Raw genomic sequence first — 16,432 nt, forward strand, 5'->3', positions numbered from 1 at the left:
TCTGTGAGACCAGGGGGTTAGGAATCTTCTTGTTAGGTAGGCAATTGAAGCCTTCTAGACAATTTCAAGGTGCTATCTCTTTACCAGATTATACTTTAATAGTCTAAATTTCTTTACTAACTGCATGCTCCAATGGATCTCTTAATCTCAGTTATGTAGTGATTATCAGCAGCTCAAAATTCCAAAACTATACTTTGAAAACATCAAACAATCACTATCTCTTCAAAGCCTAGTGACTCAGTCTCGGTTATTTCATCAACCTTTACTCCTTCGAGGGTCACATCACCTATGAACTCATATCTCATCACGCTTTTACAAGATGAACTTACCTCTCTCAGAATATACAGTACCTTTCCTCCCGGTAGAAAGAAAACGACGTCGCCAACTTGTGCTGTCTCGGGTCCAAAGCCCATATGTCCATCACCTGTGCGGATAAACCTTCTTCCAAGGGTCGTCATCCTCACAGATCCATTGAAACTTCGTGTTATTTCCCTGCCCCTCGTAGAAAGATTTTGCCGCGTTGCATGTGAGAACCACTCAAGCCATTGCGGATAAGCATCTGATATGTTGTATGAGTTCGTATGGCCAACAAAACCTCCACAGATCACGTTCTGAAAAGCTTTCTCTCGCTCTTCTCGATCTACGCCCATGAGCGTCATGTGTGAACTTCCTTCGAGTCCAGCTAGCTGACGCCATGCCGCAATGAGTGGCTTCCCTCGAAGTGTTGCGCCGGGGGCGTCAGCTGGGTAGCCAGGGGCAATCGCCTCGACCATGGCAATTCGCAAGCCACGAGTGATGACAGAACCTAATAAGTCGTCAACTCTCCACTCTAGCTTTGAATTTATCGAAGCATCTAGATGAAGCGTCTTGTGTATTCGCTCAGAGGACATTAGATGATAATTGTCGTCCATTATCGCGTCCCAATCCGGGACCCAACTTGGTAGGCCCTGGGTCCGGGTCTGAACGTCTGGCCTATGTAGCACATAGCTCAGTACATCCAACGTTTGAGAATTTTCGATCAAAGCTTTGGCTAAATTTCGATATAGGCGGCCCACTTGAATGGAATAGTCGACGGTTAAAGCATCTTTGATATCAGAACCGGGAACATGCAGGCCCAGCAGGCCAAACACCCTGTCAAGAGGGTCTGAGCAATTTCGTTTTCGAAAGAGACTCATGGCTAATAGAAAGCTTGTAGATTTGACGGTTCCGAGTCCACTGATATCCATTAAATCTTTCATTCGCGAGGCAGCAGCGAGCATTGTTAAGCCGCCGTTGCTTTCACTAGGAATCTCGATATATTCATAAGAGTCCCCGCCTGGACTCCTTCCGGCAGCAAAGCAACATCCTCTTTCATGACTCATCCAAGTATTTATGCTTTGTTGGACTGCTCTTGCATCGATCCAACGTTCTCCGCAATGGAATCTGACTTCTCGAGCCAATATGAATTCCTGCACGGTCCACACTCTCGTCCACCACGAGACCCCAAAGAAGGCGATAAAAGAATCTCGTACGCCCTTATTGTTAATGTTGAGGCCTCGCACCGTGACATGAGGTGTTTGGGCTGGATCGAAGTGTAATTCGGGATTACTAGCAGATTTCTCAATGAAGTCTAAACCCAAGTGGAAACGCTCTGACTCAGTAGATAAGAATGCAAGTACATATATCGCACGCGAATATATATCTCCCATCAGAGCTACCTGGGCAGCACGCTCGTGCTGATCTTCCTGGTTGATGCACAATGCATCCACCCAAAGTAATTGGTCGAATTTGGACCGGGCAAGACTTTGCAGTACGTGATGCAAGTTCTGGGTTACTGAAATCTTTTTGCCGGAAACGACTATTGGCAGCATGTCGTTTATATCACCCCATGTATACGAGAGAGCGACAAATGGCGGCAAATTGGCATTGTCCAAGCACACCCGCTCGAAGGATATCGTGCAAAGAGGGACTTTCCCCGGCTTTGGTTGTTTGTTAGCACAATCACTTGAACTAAGTCGCTAGAACTAACTAGATGGTGCTCTAGGTGAAGCAACCGAATTTCATTCGCTGATAAGTTCATCGTCTCTTAGTTGTGAATTGTATACTTGCTTGTTGAATGATAAAAAAAAAGTCAACAACGATGTAGTAATGCGTTATTTGCGTCATTTTCATTTATGGCAGATTCTACCTACGTCTGACTGCATGCTATATTAGTCAGCTCTTCAGTCTTACTGTCTAAAATTCACTACTATGTAGTTATGGAAAATAAAGTTGCAGGACAATATAGATATAAGTTATTAAATCTCCCGTCTTGAATGATCTACTTAGGTTGAGAGTTCTTAGCTCGCTTTCTTGTAGTTTCTGATTGTTCCGCTAGCATTTGCTTGATGTCCAGGCTTTGGCCGCATGATTGATAACATGACAAGCCGTCTTTGATGTCGACGGCGCACAGCAAGATGGGTAACGCCAGCGAAGCATTGCAGCTAGCTAATCGGCAATTCTCAGTACATACAGGCACTGATGATACCATACCAAGATATAGAAAATGGGGTTCGACGTGGGCTGTTAAATTATGCTTAATACCAAGATCTGTCGAGCGGGGTAAATGGCATCAGCATGCGACCTGAGGCAGCTTTATATGTAACCGACAAAGCCTTGCTGACCTACTGCCAAGAATGCTATGCGACCGAGATGAATATTACTTATTGGACTATTTAAGTGCGGCTTGAGAAGTGAACAGCCGTTCTTAGAAATCTGCACTGTGTATTTACTAGTACCAACCCCTGGCCCAACATGCAACAAGACCCTTCTTCTTTAATAGTATTCCTCTCAAGAACTTTAAGTTTTCCTCCTTTTTGCCCGTAACTACGGTTTGATACTCATCAATCCACTTGAGGTTTGTCGCAGCGGTTTTTCTGTATCTTTAGTAAGGTTTTGGCTACTTTTACCTAATAGGACATTATAGAATTCAGTAGTGAGTAGTTCTCTGCATCTTCTGCTTTAAATCTTCGACCAAATATGCTGCCAAGACGCGAGCCAGATGTCGCCAACATTATGAAGTATCTTGTGGCCAGATATGCTAATAGCTTGTCCAATGGACCCCTAATCTACAGTCAAGCGTGAGGATGTCAAATTTAGCGCTCCGCTCGTCTAGAAACATGATTCGAACCCCGGCATAGTTAGAGCACAATACGAGACGCGCTGACCCGTAAGTTAGACTCCCCATTCAACATCGGCTTTTAGCTAACCTAACCGACAAATAAAGCGCGACGATCCATCCCACCGGAAGCCTGTTCTTGACGGTTGAATTTACATGCCCAGACGTCACCAAATTCAAGAAACACATTTGGGAGTATTCGACCGCCGTCCATCGGGACGCCCATCAGAAAGGTCCACTGCTGTCTTGATAGCCAAATCTGATAGCAAGTGGCGTACACCTGAGCCGGACTGTCTTTGACCAATGCACGCATAGCTCCCTCACATATGGATTCAGAATTCAAGGTCTCGACTAATGTTTATGTTGGCTTGTATCTAAACACTATGTGACAAAACTGATATCATCATAAACCGAAACGATCACCGCAGTATATCTATCTAAGTAGTTATTGCTATCAGCCAGTGAAAAGCATCTTGTGGTGATTTGAGAATGTATTACAGAAGGGGGCTCCAATCACTACGAGTGAAAACAAAAAAGGCTTACTATGCAAATGGGAATATATAGGTACCTCGTTGTTTGTATCTCGGCTTATGAGCTTGATTGCCCAAAGCAGATGTCCGGTGGGATGATAACTCTCAGGTATTTTTAGACACTCTGAAAGTCTATCAGAAGCACAGCCTCTACTTGGCAGAACGCATAGAAACATGTACTACTATACTGAGAGCCTCTTACTATAATCTTTAAGAAGTTTTAAAGTAGTATAGGGTATTATCTTAGTTTGAGCGATGTTTTACCTCCTCCCAACGCGTCAAGTTAACAGAGATCATGTCAAAATAACTGGGCATGTCATCCCACCGGAGCTCGATTTACCCCTGTCCAACAAGACGCCAACGCCTCAAACTATTCCTTAATGATTGGACGCTTTGACTCTTTTTCTGCTCCCCCTCTCTGAATACGAGATAATTAGATTAACCTGGTGTAGGTGGCTGAGCGGCTGAGGCGATTGTTTATTGAATTAAGCTTAAAATTGTTAGATTGTGGGGTAAGCTCTGGGGGAATGATCGGTATTGTTTATCACTTGTATGCATGAAACTTGCGAAAAATCATACGATGAGTTGCGATAATGTTCCAAAGCTGATCATAAATTAAAACAGATCAGTAGTACAAAACTATCCCACCGGGGAAAAAATTCAAAGCCGCCCACAGGAACTCGCTGTGATGCTGAGCCCCTCGACGCAAGCAAGAGCGATTTCTCCAAGGATGTTTGGGCATAGATGGAAGGCCGTTTAATTTGCCTCAGCGATAAATTATAAAAGTCTGCGCTACCTTTATAACTAAATAAGAATCCTTCCTACAGAACAATATCTGGAGTCCAATAATCAGACTTGTATACTCATCTATTGTCTGTTCTATCCAAGATGAAGTTATCTTCCTTCGCTACCCTAGGATCCGTCCTAGGGATCTATTTCTCAGTTTCGGTACTGGCTGTTGCAAATCCAGTTAAGCGGGATATCGCTGGAACTGCAACTGTATTCCTCGACCAGCCTTCCGGAAAACCTGAGAAACTTGCCTCCGGCTGGATTTATGGGTTTCCCGATAACGCTGACGGCACTGCCAATACCGATGTCCCTCAGAAGTATATCAAAGATGTTGGCTTCAACTACAACCGTGCCGGTGGAGCTCAGACCCCATACAAAGGATGGGCCCGTAATGAGTACGAGGTATGTCACTCCCCTTCACTGCTCTCTTGGCTCCCATTAAAAGCTACGGGGTTCCCACTGACATTCAACAAGGGTCGCTGGAAGTCCAGTCTCTCTAACTATAGAACTACTCGGCGCAATGGAGGAAAATTCATTCTTCTAATCCATGATCTGTGGGGTGCGGATAGCACCCAGGGCAAAGGATTCCCGTACCCTGGAGATGGAGGAAACTGGAAGAATTGGAATGCTTTCCTGGATCAAGTGTTTTCTGACATTTTGAAAAATAAGATGACGACTGGATTGGAAATCGATATTTGGAATGAGCCTGATTTGAACTTGTTTTGGGATGCTCCTCAAACCCAGTATCTCAATATGTGGAAGCGCACCTATGAGAGAATCAGGTGAGTATCTCGCTGGAATCTCAGTACCCTGCATTAACTTGTTTTAGAAAGGAGCTACCTGGTGTGCAAATCACCGGCCCTTCGACAACAACACCTCCTACAGTCGATAGTGAGTGGTATAACAACTACCTCAAGTTTATTGCAAAGACCAATACCATCCCGGACTTCTATTCTTGGCATCTTCTTGCGACAGATCGCAATCTGAGAGAGTCGAAGGCACAATTCGATACTTTACGCAAGAAATACAAACTACCAGAGCGCCCAATTAACATCAATGAGTATGCTTCATGGGATGGCGAACAAAACCCAGCAGGCGCTGTCTTCTACATTTCTCAGTTCGAAAGACACAATGCTCACGGTCTTCGTGCCAATTGGGCATCTCAGGGGCAGCTACACGACTTTCTGGCTAATCTCCTGGTCAAGAACAGCGACGGAGATTATTCTCCAGCAGGCGAATGGCACGTCTACCAATACTATAACCAGGTCATGAAGGGTAACCGAGTCGGGACATCTCCATCTGACGACGAACTCTTTGAGGTTTACGCTACTCGAGGTGGCAGTGCGGGAACCGTCAAGATATTAGCAGCAATCCGACCCGTGGCCGGAAAGAAGACGTACAACCTTGCCATCACCGGTCTCTCTGCGGTCAAGGTTAAGGGTCCTACTGTAAGGGTTAGGACCTACAGGTTTGATGGCCCCAACGTGTCTACTGCCGTTGGAGCTCCTGTTGATCTGGGCACCTTCAAGCACACGATCAAGAACGACCAAGTGAGTTTGGAGAATTTCGATTTGCAGCAACAGCTGTTAGCTTGGAGATTTACTAATATTCTTCAGATCATGTTTTTCGTCGCCGCAGATGATAGAACTCAGGCTTTCGCGTTCGAATTTGAGGTTTAGGAGGATCGAATGTTGGATTGTACTGGTATCGCTTGCATGAGGTGCGGCCACTGTTTGCCTATACAAGCGCTTCGGGCCTAGCAGTTTTGGCTATGGAGATGAGCTTCGTGGCTAAGAACAAATAGAATAGTACTTGTAAATATTCTTACTACTTAGTTAGGCTGCTAATCAAAAATACTGTTCAGTACTGAATAAATTACTTAAGTAACTAGGTGAAGTTGTTATCCAAAACTTGGCAAAGAGCTTTAGTTGACATCAGATAGTTCTTTTATTAGCATGGCAATTATGGGAATTTCTCGTCTCACCCTAGCCGTACCCCGGTGACTCAACATGAGATAAATACTTGCGTATTTAAATTTAAAATTGCCTATGTTGATTGTACCATTTCTAATTGACAGTCACCACACTTATATAAACATATAAATCGAGAATAGCCTTATGATACCCCAATCCTCTGAGAATTCACGGTTTCCTACTACTAAGTCCATTGGACGATATGCGGTGTTGCAAAGAGTCGTACCCCTTAGTGAGAAAGGCCATTTAACGACTGCAGCTGGTTCTCCTGGTCCGAGCCATCGATCCTCTGCATGCTCTGATTGTTAATGACAGCGGAAGGGTGGAATATGTTGAAGATCGCCGTCACGGCAAGCATAAGCGTTCCGTCAAAGATATACAAGTATGCCTCATGAGCCATGAGCTCGCCGTCCTCACCCATGATGTACTCGATGACACGGAACACAGACCGTATCATGATGAGCAAACTGGCGGAATAGAGTACTACTAGAAGCTTCTTCCAGGGTGGCTGTATCTTGAGGCTTGCGTCGATTGGGTTGCGGTGGAAACGCCGATGAAAGACCACAGCGACGACCATAAATCCCCCAAAGAATATGAGCTGTATGAAAAGACCAGCGATAATGATTGCCTGGCCTCTATCGCTGTCGGACTTGGTCTCGGCTCCGGCAAGCATGCCACCCCCTGGATTTGTTAGTTGGTATGGCGCAGCCAGTATGAAACAAACGGCAACTTACCGATCCCTTGAGCCACGATGGAGGCAACATCACCAAAGAGAAAGATCTTTGTCAGCCATTTGAGCCTGATCATCGAATACTTCTCTGCATTCAAGAGCCTGATGAGCCGTCCAAGGACCATATAGATGGAGGCGGCGAAGAAGGGAGGACCCAGCAACAGGAGGAGAGCCTGGATGAGGTACGGACCCTCGGTCCATTGCCCGGCCTCCTCACTTGCATTGATAGCTCGGGCCGCATATCCGATCGCTTCAACTACATCTGGTCAATTCAAGAATCTCTCCCTAAAAGAGTGTTTTACTTACTAGCACAACCGACGACGAATGGGATGAAGTACCATGACCTAAACTTGATGACTTGAAAAACGTGGTAGAGCCCTGACAGTGAGAAAGATACAACGAAGATGACTGCAGCCGCCATGGACGGGTCATACTTGTATCGTTCGTTTTCCTCAGCCATGTTGACGGTTTGGCTAGGCGGTTGATTAATGATGGAGAGTCTCGTGTCGTTATTGAGAAAAGCGTGCTTATTTTGCTATGTTGTGTGAACTGTCTTGGTCTGTTCTTCTCTAATTCAAAAGCAGGACCAGTCATGGCTTATATTCTAGGGAGTCAAACTTCATAAGTAATCGTCTATCAAATGGGATGTAAAAGCGATAACGAGCATAGCTGGTAGACGACTTCGGCAAATGCTTAAAGACCCGTTGCAGGTTGGCACAGACCATGCCCTACCTAAGATCAAAAATGGGCCAATCTCGTTATCGGATTTGAATTCAATTCGCAGATGCAGAGACTGCGCTAACCTATTGCCAGCCAACGCGTAACCATTATTAATTATTGGCTGCAGGAGAGTGGCTCCTCGTTTTCGTAACTCATCATAATTGGCCGCGCCATTAATTAACTATCTGGCTAGATCCCTCTCCCGGCATTCCTTATTAAACTTTTGATCCTGCCGAAACATATTCTGTGGCTTAGACTGATAACGTACGTCGGATCAAATGGCACCAAGTTGCGAGCCCCGGCCGAAAACAAGTATCATTGGTGCATCCGCAAACTTGAGCTCTCGGTGGTCTCTTATGCCTTTAGTTTTGCTTTGACCTCCGTAGAGTCGGACTGCACTAGATCGTTAATCATGAAAAAACTCGGATATAAGAAGTCCCGAAAAGGGTGTGTGAGATGCAAACAAAGGAGAGTAAAGGTAAGAAAGACCCGATAAAAGGTTGCCCTCATAGCTCAGAGAGTCACCTAAGTCGAAGTATGGCTAATGTCGACCTTCATAGTGTGACGAGAAGGTCCCTTGTTCAGCATGCTGTAGACACCGAGTGCAATGCAGCCTCCAGTTAGTCATCGCTGAAGTCACAGCAGGAAACCGAGGAGAGCCAGCTGCAAACAAAATGGTGAGGAACCCTTTAGATGTCCCAAATTATCCCACGTGCTCATTCCCTTCCAGATTCATAGCCACAATTTCTCTAGTAACCTACCACCAGAACGCGCATGCGAGCCCTTCTCCCGTTCTCCCGAGCTCCTTGCCCATCGAAACCCCGACATCCCCGACTGGATATCGAACATTGAGCTTATCCACCACTACACCGTCCACGCCTACCGTACTATCGGCTCACTGTGCTGCCATGCCTTCACAGCGCTACAGAACGACGTGCCATCAGAGGCTATGTCTCAACCATTCCTCATGCACCAGATTCTCGCCTTCTCAGCTTTGCATCTAGCATACCTCCGCTCAGATCTCCGCCACAGGTATCTCATCCAGGTATCCCAACACCAGGATGTCGCCATCAAGACTATTAATGAGATGCTGAAAAAGTCTCTCGAGCCAGACTCGTGCCACGCCCTGTATGCCAGCTCGCTTTTCGTCGCCGTCAGCGGGTTTGGTATGCTCCCCAGCTGCGACAGGTTCAACGATTCATTCCAGCCGATAGAGAGTCTCACAGGCATATTTAGACTAATGCGCGGCATGCACACTATCCTGACGTCGTCGGACGACGCCATACGGAATGGGCCGCTCAAGACGTTGCTGAGTGGGTGCTCTTGTGAGTCGCCTCAACGTCCTAGCATCCTCGGAGAGCTTGCCCTCCGACTTGGCGAGCTCTTGTCGTTTGTAGAAAATCAAACGCCCACCATCGATGACGAGGAGAGGCGGATTTTGGTAGAAGCGGTCGCGGTATTCATCCAGGCCATTGCAACAGTAATGGGCTCTTCAAGGATGATTCCGACGCTTGAGATGAGAGTCATCTTTAGCTGGCCTATGAAGCTACCGGCTTTGTATCTTGATTTCTTGCGGCAGGAGAAGCCTCTGGCACTGGTCATACTATCATATTACTGCGTTCTTCTCCAGTCTCGTGAGCCCAACCACTGGATGTTCATAGGTTGGAGTGATGCATTGATGAAGCTTATTACAAATCGCATCAGGGGTTCCCTGAGGGAGGAGCTCATTCAATGGCCAATAGACGTCATTGGAGAGCAGAAGGCTAAAAGTGTATTGGAGGACACCAAGGACGCAAGCGACTGTGAAAATTTGAACGATTAATTAGGTATTCGAGACAGCGATGGTTGATTATGTCACCAAATTTACTTGGGCAGTGTCTCTATCTTTACATGTATGAAGTCAGCATTGGGATACTTAGTACTGATTCTACTGGCACAGTTATGATAGTTAAGTCTTTATATACATATGCATCTGTTCTGGGGGCAAGGGTATATATATTTTAAGTACTTATAGTTTTATTAAAACCAGTAATTTTATTATAATACTATTATACTATTATTAACTTTTAAAACTTAAAAAGTAAAAGATTTAGTTATTACTTATATTTTAATAATAAAAACATTTTTAAAATCCTTAAATAAGTTATTAAAACTGAAGCAAAATATCTGTAGGCTATACTTAAGGTAAGCTCAAGCTTTTAACTATAAAACAGTAATAATTAAATATTAATATTCTCTTTTTAGAACATTGAACTCTAGAGCTTAGGTCGAGCACTAGGCTTCAATATCAATATCTCCCTTACCAGTTCAACCACGTCACTAGCCACACCCCAAGACATTTCAAATCCTCGTCCGCCAGCGCCATAGACATGAACCACATGCTTAACACCCCATGTAGTATCCCTAGCTTCAGTCTCAACTCTCATGCCACCCTCGCGAGCTGGTCTTCTTCCAACAACATCTTTAATTACCTTTATCGTCTCAAGCGTCTGACTCTTGTCGCATGCTTGTGGTATGATTGACTGAGCAGCATTCAGTAGCTGAGCACGTGTTTCCTCTGATGGTTCGAGCTGCCAGTTTCCGGCTTCTTTGGTACCGCCAATGACTGTTCCTCCATTAAAAGAACGAGGAATTATAAAGCTCCAAGTGCCGTCTTTCTTCTGAGTTGTGATGGTTTTGTCGGCGGCGGTGAGGTTGGTTAGCACTGTCTGGCCTGGTTCTTGTCAGCTGTTATCTATGGTCATGAATGCTTGTCGTACCTCTGATTGGGAAACACTTCTTATCCCCAAAACCCATTCCACTCGCATTCACGACTAGTTTGACACTAGGTGCGAGGATAAAAGCCTCCCATTCACTCTTCAAATCCCTCTGCAGTGTCCTTCCACCTTGAATGATAAACTTGCGCAGCAAGCTAGCGGTGTATAACGGGGCATGAATACAATAAGTTTCATACTCAAACCCCAACTTTACATTCTCAGGTAGTTCATGGGTTTCATATTTCCGATATCCGGGCAGTCCAGTCTCGTTAGCAAAGCTCTGAGCATCTTGCTTCAGGTACTCAGGTGACGGGTCCTCAAGATACTCAATACCTGGAAGACGTCTGATCCCAACCCAAGGTTCACTCTGCCGGTGTTTCTCAAGCTCAGCGACAGTGTGTTTCACCCACTTGGCTTCACGACGTAACTGTGGCGTAGAAGCTGGGATGGGTCGGATGTGAGCGCCAGCCCACATGGAAGCATAGTCTGCTGAGTGAGTTGTTGGTGCGCCGGGGATTGAAGTTGGCCATTCTTTTGCGACGAGGAGGACTGATGTTGATGGTGAGTCGGCGATTAGTTGTTGGATCTTGAGAGCGCTGGTAAGACCGATGATGCCAGCACTGAAACGCTACTGTTAGCAGGATCCTAGGCCGGGATTAATGGTGAGAGCATACCCAATGACCACAATGGTGGATTCGCTTATATCAGATGGGCTGGGAACTGACATTGTGTCTCGAAATGAAATGTGAAGAGACAGGGAACAATGGTAAGTTAATGGACAAGAGGTGGAGGTTGGCTAACATCAAATGTCCCCACAAAAGTAATCCAACCAGGAGACAGTTGACTTAAGCAAGACAAAGACATTTAACAGAGACACAAATGACGGCAACTAGAGTGACACACTTGAACTTGTATGCATTTATATCAATTTTAAAGTGATTCAGACACCGTCATCATTTCCGTGCGACGTCGCAAGAACAGTAGTGATCAGTTAATTGTCCGGCCGACGTCGGCTGCAGGTTATGCGCATTGCATATCTTATTTGCTACACAACAAGTAGCGTAAAGACCAAGTAATCACAGAAACAAAAAAAAAATGCAAAATCCAGCCATTCAATGAGTTGGAAAATAGGGAGTGATGGATGGCATATGCCGGGCAAGACAAAAAGGCGAGGTCCTACCCGGGTTCGAACCGGGGTCTTCGGAAGGCTTTTGAGGGTATCAAAATCCGACGTCATTACCACTAAACTATAGGACCGTTGATCGATGACTAATCGCTCAAAATTGAATTCTATCAGTGGCGCACAAAGACACACTAGCAGAGGTAGAAATAATTACCCTATAGATATTATTTAAGTTAGATATTTATTATATAGAAGTATTTATTTAAACTTAATAATTACTAAATACTAGTAATAAAATATTTAATATTATTTTATTTAAATTTAAAGTTTTATTATTTAGTAAAATGGCTTAGCATTTATCGAGCTTAACTGTAATATTAAGATAGAGATGTAGTTGAAATGCTTATTAAGAAAGCTTCCATCCACGCCAGGGCGCGGTTGACGCCCATGGGAGTGTCGGATGGCTGCAAGCCATCTCAGTTCATGTTACTTTTCTTACAGAGTACCTGCGCTTATTTTCTTTTATCAGTTCTCTGTTTTGGCAACGGTGGCTTGCAGGGACCTCATCAACAACCGACCGGAGACAGCCGACGCGGAGTAAAGCGCATTGACAACGGCAGTGGCGCTGTGTAACGATGAAGGACCTGGTCTTGATCGGTGAGTGATCACAACTGATAGATGATTCAACTATGAGTAGTTATTTACACTGTATACATCAATTGAGCTATGATCAGTAATACTTGGGAGCATATTTATTGCCAAAGAGACTATTATAATAACGGCCTTACATTTATCTAGACACAACAGAGAAATGTTATCCGTTGCTGACAATACAAGACTTGAAGAACCAATGACGGACAAAGCGAAAATGCTGAGGCTCGTTTAGTTGGTCTAGCTCGTTAGCTGACAGACGCATGACATGGTCTGTATCAGCATGGCATGTTCTGGGAGGCGACAATCGAGTAAAAAAAGAATAAGCAATCGCTCATTGGCTGGGAAAGCTGAGTCAGTAGCTCTTGACCAATCACAGCGAATGCGATTACCAGCTCGCAGGTCCGCAGCTGTGAAGCTTTGGATAAAGTGGGCCGAACTCTTTGAAAGCGATCAAGTACAAATAAGACCAAGAGCCGCTTCCAAGATTCGACATCTCAAGCAAGCATCTCACAATTCAATTACTTCTCTTCATACCCTCACCAATTTAATAACTCTTCCCAACAACTCAACAACACCTCCAAACCTTCAAAATGGTCGTCAACACTCCTGCTACCTGCTGCCGCTCCGGCGACAACGTCGAGTGCGCCTGTGGTACGTGACATCATCCCTCCCCCCTACCATTCACAACTCTTCTAACAACCATCACAGCTCAAAAAGCCACATGCTCATGCGGTCAAAAGTCCGCTCTCCAATGCACATGCTCCAAAGCCGCCTCCGAAAACACCGTCAACGGTCCTCGATGCTCATGCCGCGCTCGACCCGCCGGTGAATGCACATGCGACCGCGCCGCTACCGAGAACGTCACACCTACCGGTTCAACCTGCGCTTGCGGATCTCGTCCTGCTGGTATGTGGTGTTTAGTGTTCCTGTGACGACTGCTTGCTAATTGTGGGGTTTTTAGGTGGCTGCACTTGTGAGAAGGCTGCTGATGGTGGCTTTAACCCTGCCAACGAGATCGACTTCACTACCAAGAAATAAATTTACGATATCGGTGACGATGAATACGGTTTAATGGCGTAGAAAATAAAACATTGCATTCGGATGGCGTTGGGGAACGGTTATGGTACTGGTTGGGTGGCGAGGCGATAGATACCTGAGATACGAATACAGAAATGAACAACACTCAAGATATTCAACTTACGAATAGAAATGTGCAATTGTGTGATACAAACAAAAATTGTGAGGGTCTGCACTACAATACGTTCCCAGTCAGACGCATCGGGATGTTTTGGCCGCTAAGCAAACGCGTCGAGGTGATGTTCAATTGTTCATTCCGAGAACGCGCAGTTGAAACCAAATTTTGTCAGATCAGATGTCAGTCCAACATCGGACGACAATAAAGTTGCGACGTATAATTGAAGTACTATTGCAGCGTCTGTGCTCAAAACGATGCAACGTTCATTTCATCAATCACCAACAGTAAATCGCGTATCTGCTGATAAGATGAACAACTGCACAGCTCTCGATTCACCGCCTTTGAAAGCTCTGCTGTTGTGGCTCGTAACTGGGAGATTTGTCCGGCAGAAAAACCACTAGCGCAATTGGAACTGGCTGACAGCTCCCGGGCGGTGACACCCAATCCAGGCATCATCCCCTGTCCAGCCCGCAAATGATCACTGCCACTGCCCCCAGCGCGGTCAGATCAGCTTTTTTTTTCCTGGTTCCCTATTGTTCATCAGAAAAATCCACCCACTTTCTTCATTGTTACGCTCTTCCCAAGCTTAATCTTATCATCAACACACATCACTCCATCAAATTTTGCACTTTTCAATCTCCCCGATCAAGCTACTTCTCTGAGCAAAAAAGCACAACTGTCGCGCGTCACACACAACAAATCATCACGTCACAAATCCTACGCGATGGCGCCACGAGCCAAAGCAGCTGCTGCTCCCAAGACCGCAGCGGCCAAGAAGGCCACAACAGCTGCTGCCGCTGCGAAGAAGGAGACTAAGACTACAAAACCTGCCGCCGCCAAGAAGGCTGAACCTGCTGCCACGAATGGCGCCACCAAGAAGCGCAAGGCGATCGAGGAAGAGTCTGAGCCCCAGGAGGAGGAAGATCGCAAGACAAAGAAGTCCAAGACCACAGAACGCGTCGTGAAGCCCGCTGTCAAGCCCGCACCCAAGACCAAAGCCGCTGCTCCAAAGGCCAAGACAACGACACGAGCGAAGACTGAAGAGGCGGAGGAGAAGCCCGCTGCCAAGAAACCCGGCCGTCCTGTTGGGTCAAAGGCCGAGCCCAAGAAGAAGTCCGACTTCCCTGCGATCGGAAAGAAGCTCAACGACGCGCCCACTCAGATCCTCGATGTGTATGTATTTGGCGAGGGCTCCTCCGGTGAGCTTGGTCTCGGAAGCAAGCGCGTCAACAACAAGAAGCCAATTGATGTCAAGCGTCCCCGACTTAACGATAACCTCTCCGCCGCCAATGTCGGCGTCGTCCAGATTTCTTGCGGTGGCATGCACGCTGTCGCGTTGACCCATGATAACAAGATCTTGACATGGGGCGTCAATGACCAGGGCGCGCTTGGAAGAGATACAAACTGGGATGGCGGTCTTCGTGACATGGACAAGCCAGAGGATTCTGACTCGGAAGATGAGGATGACACTGGTATTAACCCCATGGAGAGCACACCAACAGCTGTTTCCGACGAATTTTTCGCGCCCGGCACCAAGTTCGTCCAGGTTGTCGCCAGCGACAGCGCCAGTTTCGCCCTCACAGAAGATGGTCGAGTCTACGGTTGGGGAACCTTCCGATCCAGCGACGGCATCCTCGGCTTCTCAGAGACCGTCAAGGTCCAGTCTACTCCCCTCTTGCTCCGCGATCTCAAGAACATCAAGTCCCTCTCCGCTGGTTCCAACCATATTCTCGCTCTCGACCACAAGGGCAACGTCGTCGCCTGGGGCTGCGGTCAACAGAACCAGCTCGGCCGCCGTATCATCGAGCGCAACAAGATGTCCTCCCTCATTCCCCAGGGTGTCGGTCTACCCCGCGGCAAGATTGCCAAGATCGCTTGCGGTTCGTATCACAGCTTTGCTATTGACAAGAGCGGACAGGTCTATGGTTGGGGTCTTAACAATTTTGGCGAGATCGGCGTTGAGTCGAATGCTGGCGAGGACGATGCTGTTATCCTTCGACCTGCTAAGCTTACATACCTCGATGACTACAACATTACCGAAATCGATGGCGGTGAGCATCACTCACTTGCTTGCTCCGATAAGGGCGATCTCTTGACCTGGGGTCGTGTCGACGGTTACCAAGTCGGCTTCGAGTTTGACAAGCTGTCCGAGGACAACACCATCTACGACGAGCGAGGCAACGCTCGTATTCTCTTCAAGCCTACCGTCCAGCCTGGTAAGTTACTCATAATCCTGAATATCGATCCATCTGCTAACCAATATTTACAGACGCCAAGGACATCGTCGGTGTCGCCGCCGGTACAGACAACAACTTCGCCATCGCCTCCGACGGCAAGGTCTACTCATGGGGCTTCTCCAGCAACTACCAAACCGGCCAAGGCACAATCGACGACATTCACACTCCCACTCTTATCGACAACACTGCCATCCGCGGCAAGAAGATTATTGGAGCCGGCGCAGGCGGTCAATACTCTGTGCTCTTCGGCGTCGCTGACGATGCTCCCACAAATGGCGTCAAGACCAACGGCGCTTAGATTTTGACACGAGGAATGAATTGACGGAGGAATCTGGGATTTTCCATATCAGCCCTATTTTAATTACGCTGCTGGGGGCAGCTTTCCAACATTTGTACTTTAACGCCGGCGGACGCATGATGAATCGGATGGGCGGATTCTGAGTGCGGTTTAAAAAGAAACAACGTTTTTCATGATCAAGGAGGATGCACAATTTTTCGATGCCTTTGCATGCTGGTTTGTGGTATATAGATGGTCACGATGTCTTTGCATATCTGAAACTTGCTTTTTTAAGAGTCTCAACGCTAACCT

General features: G+C 46.5%; 7 protein-coding genes and 1 non-coding gene across 8 annotated transcripts; 4 read left to right on the top strand and 4 right to left on the bottom strand.

The window, feature by feature from the left end:
• Positions 1-203: 203 nt before the first annotated feature.
• FMAN_09472 (uncharacterized protein) lies at positions 204-2,059 on the bottom strand (the record flags this gene model as incomplete). Its single annotated transcript, XM_041830321.1, has 2 exons — positions 204-1,958; positions 2,009-2,059. The coding sequence occupies 2 exons, from the start codon at positions 2,057-2,059 to the stop codon at positions 204-206; spliced, it is 1,806 nt and encodes a 601-aa protein (XP_041680995.1).
• A 2,495-nt stretch (positions 2,060-4,554) lies between these two features.
• Positions 4,555-6,134, top strand: FMAN_09473 (uncharacterized protein; the record flags this gene model as incomplete). The annotated part of the gene is made up of 4 exons (XM_041830322.1): positions 4,555-4,857; positions 4,930-5,237; positions 5,285-6,005; positions 6,072-6,134. The coding sequence occupies 4 exons, from the start codon at positions 4,555-4,557 to the stop codon at positions 6,132-6,134; spliced, it is 1,395 nt and encodes a 464-aa protein (XP_041680996.1).
• Positions 6,135-6,657: 523 nt separating this feature from the next.
• On the bottom strand, positions 6,658-7,618 carry FMAN_09474 (uncharacterized protein; the record flags this gene model as incomplete). Its single annotated transcript, XM_041830323.1, has 3 exons — positions 6,658-7,109; positions 7,163-7,414; positions 7,465-7,618. 3 exons carry the CDS (start codon positions 7,616-7,618, stop codon positions 6,658-6,660), a joined length of 858 nt encoding a protein of 285 aa, XP_041680997.1.
• Positions 7,619-8,464: 846 nt separating this feature from the next.
• Positions 8,465-9,700, top strand: FMAN_09475 (uncharacterized protein; the record flags this gene model as incomplete). Its single annotated transcript, XM_041830324.1, has 2 exons — positions 8,465-8,469; positions 8,524-9,700. 2 exons carry the CDS (start codon positions 8,465-8,467, stop codon positions 9,698-9,700), a joined length of 1,182 nt encoding a protein of 393 aa, XP_041680998.1.
• A 433-nt stretch (positions 9,701-10,133) lies between these two features.
• FMAN_09476 (uncharacterized protein) lies at positions 10,134-11,361 on the bottom strand (the record flags this gene model as incomplete). Its single annotated transcript, XM_041830325.1, has 3 exons — positions 10,134-10,591; positions 10,638-11,254; positions 11,309-11,361. The coding sequence occupies 3 exons, from the start codon at positions 11,359-11,361 to the stop codon at positions 10,134-10,136; spliced, it is 1,128 nt and encodes a 375-aa protein (XP_041680999.1).
• Positions 11,362-11,805: 444 nt separating this feature from the next.
• tRNA lies at positions 11,806-11,891 on the bottom strand. The gene is given in 2 exon segments: positions 11,806-11,840; positions 11,855-11,891. It is a non-coding gene; the product is annotated as a tRNA-Gln (tRNA).
• Positions 11,892-13,001: 1,110 nt separating this feature from the next.
• FMAN_09477 (uncharacterized protein) lies at positions 13,002-13,449 on the top strand (the record flags this gene model as incomplete). Its single annotated transcript, XM_041830326.1, has 3 exons — positions 13,002-13,062; positions 13,120-13,317; positions 13,373-13,449. The coding sequence occupies 3 exons, from the start codon at positions 13,002-13,004 to the stop codon at positions 13,447-13,449; spliced, it is 336 nt and encodes a 111-aa protein (XP_041681000.1).
• An 881-nt stretch (positions 13,450-14,330) lies between these two features.
• Positions 14,331-16,141, top strand: FMAN_09478 (uncharacterized protein; the record flags this gene model as incomplete). Its single annotated transcript, XM_041830327.1, has 2 exons — positions 14,331-15,822; positions 15,876-16,141. The coding sequence occupies 2 exons, from the start codon at positions 14,331-14,333 to the stop codon at positions 16,139-16,141; spliced, it is 1,758 nt and encodes a 585-aa protein (XP_041681001.1).
• Positions 16,142-16,432: the final 291 nt, after the last annotated feature.

The sequence above is a fragment of the Fusarium mangiferae genome (assembly GCF_900044065.1).
Source record: "Fusarium mangiferae strain MRC7560 genome assembly, contig: FMAN_scaffold004, whole genome shotgun sequence".
NCBI lineage: Eukaryota > Fungi > Ascomycota > Sordariomycetes > Hypocreales > Nectriaceae > Fusarium > Fusarium mangiferae.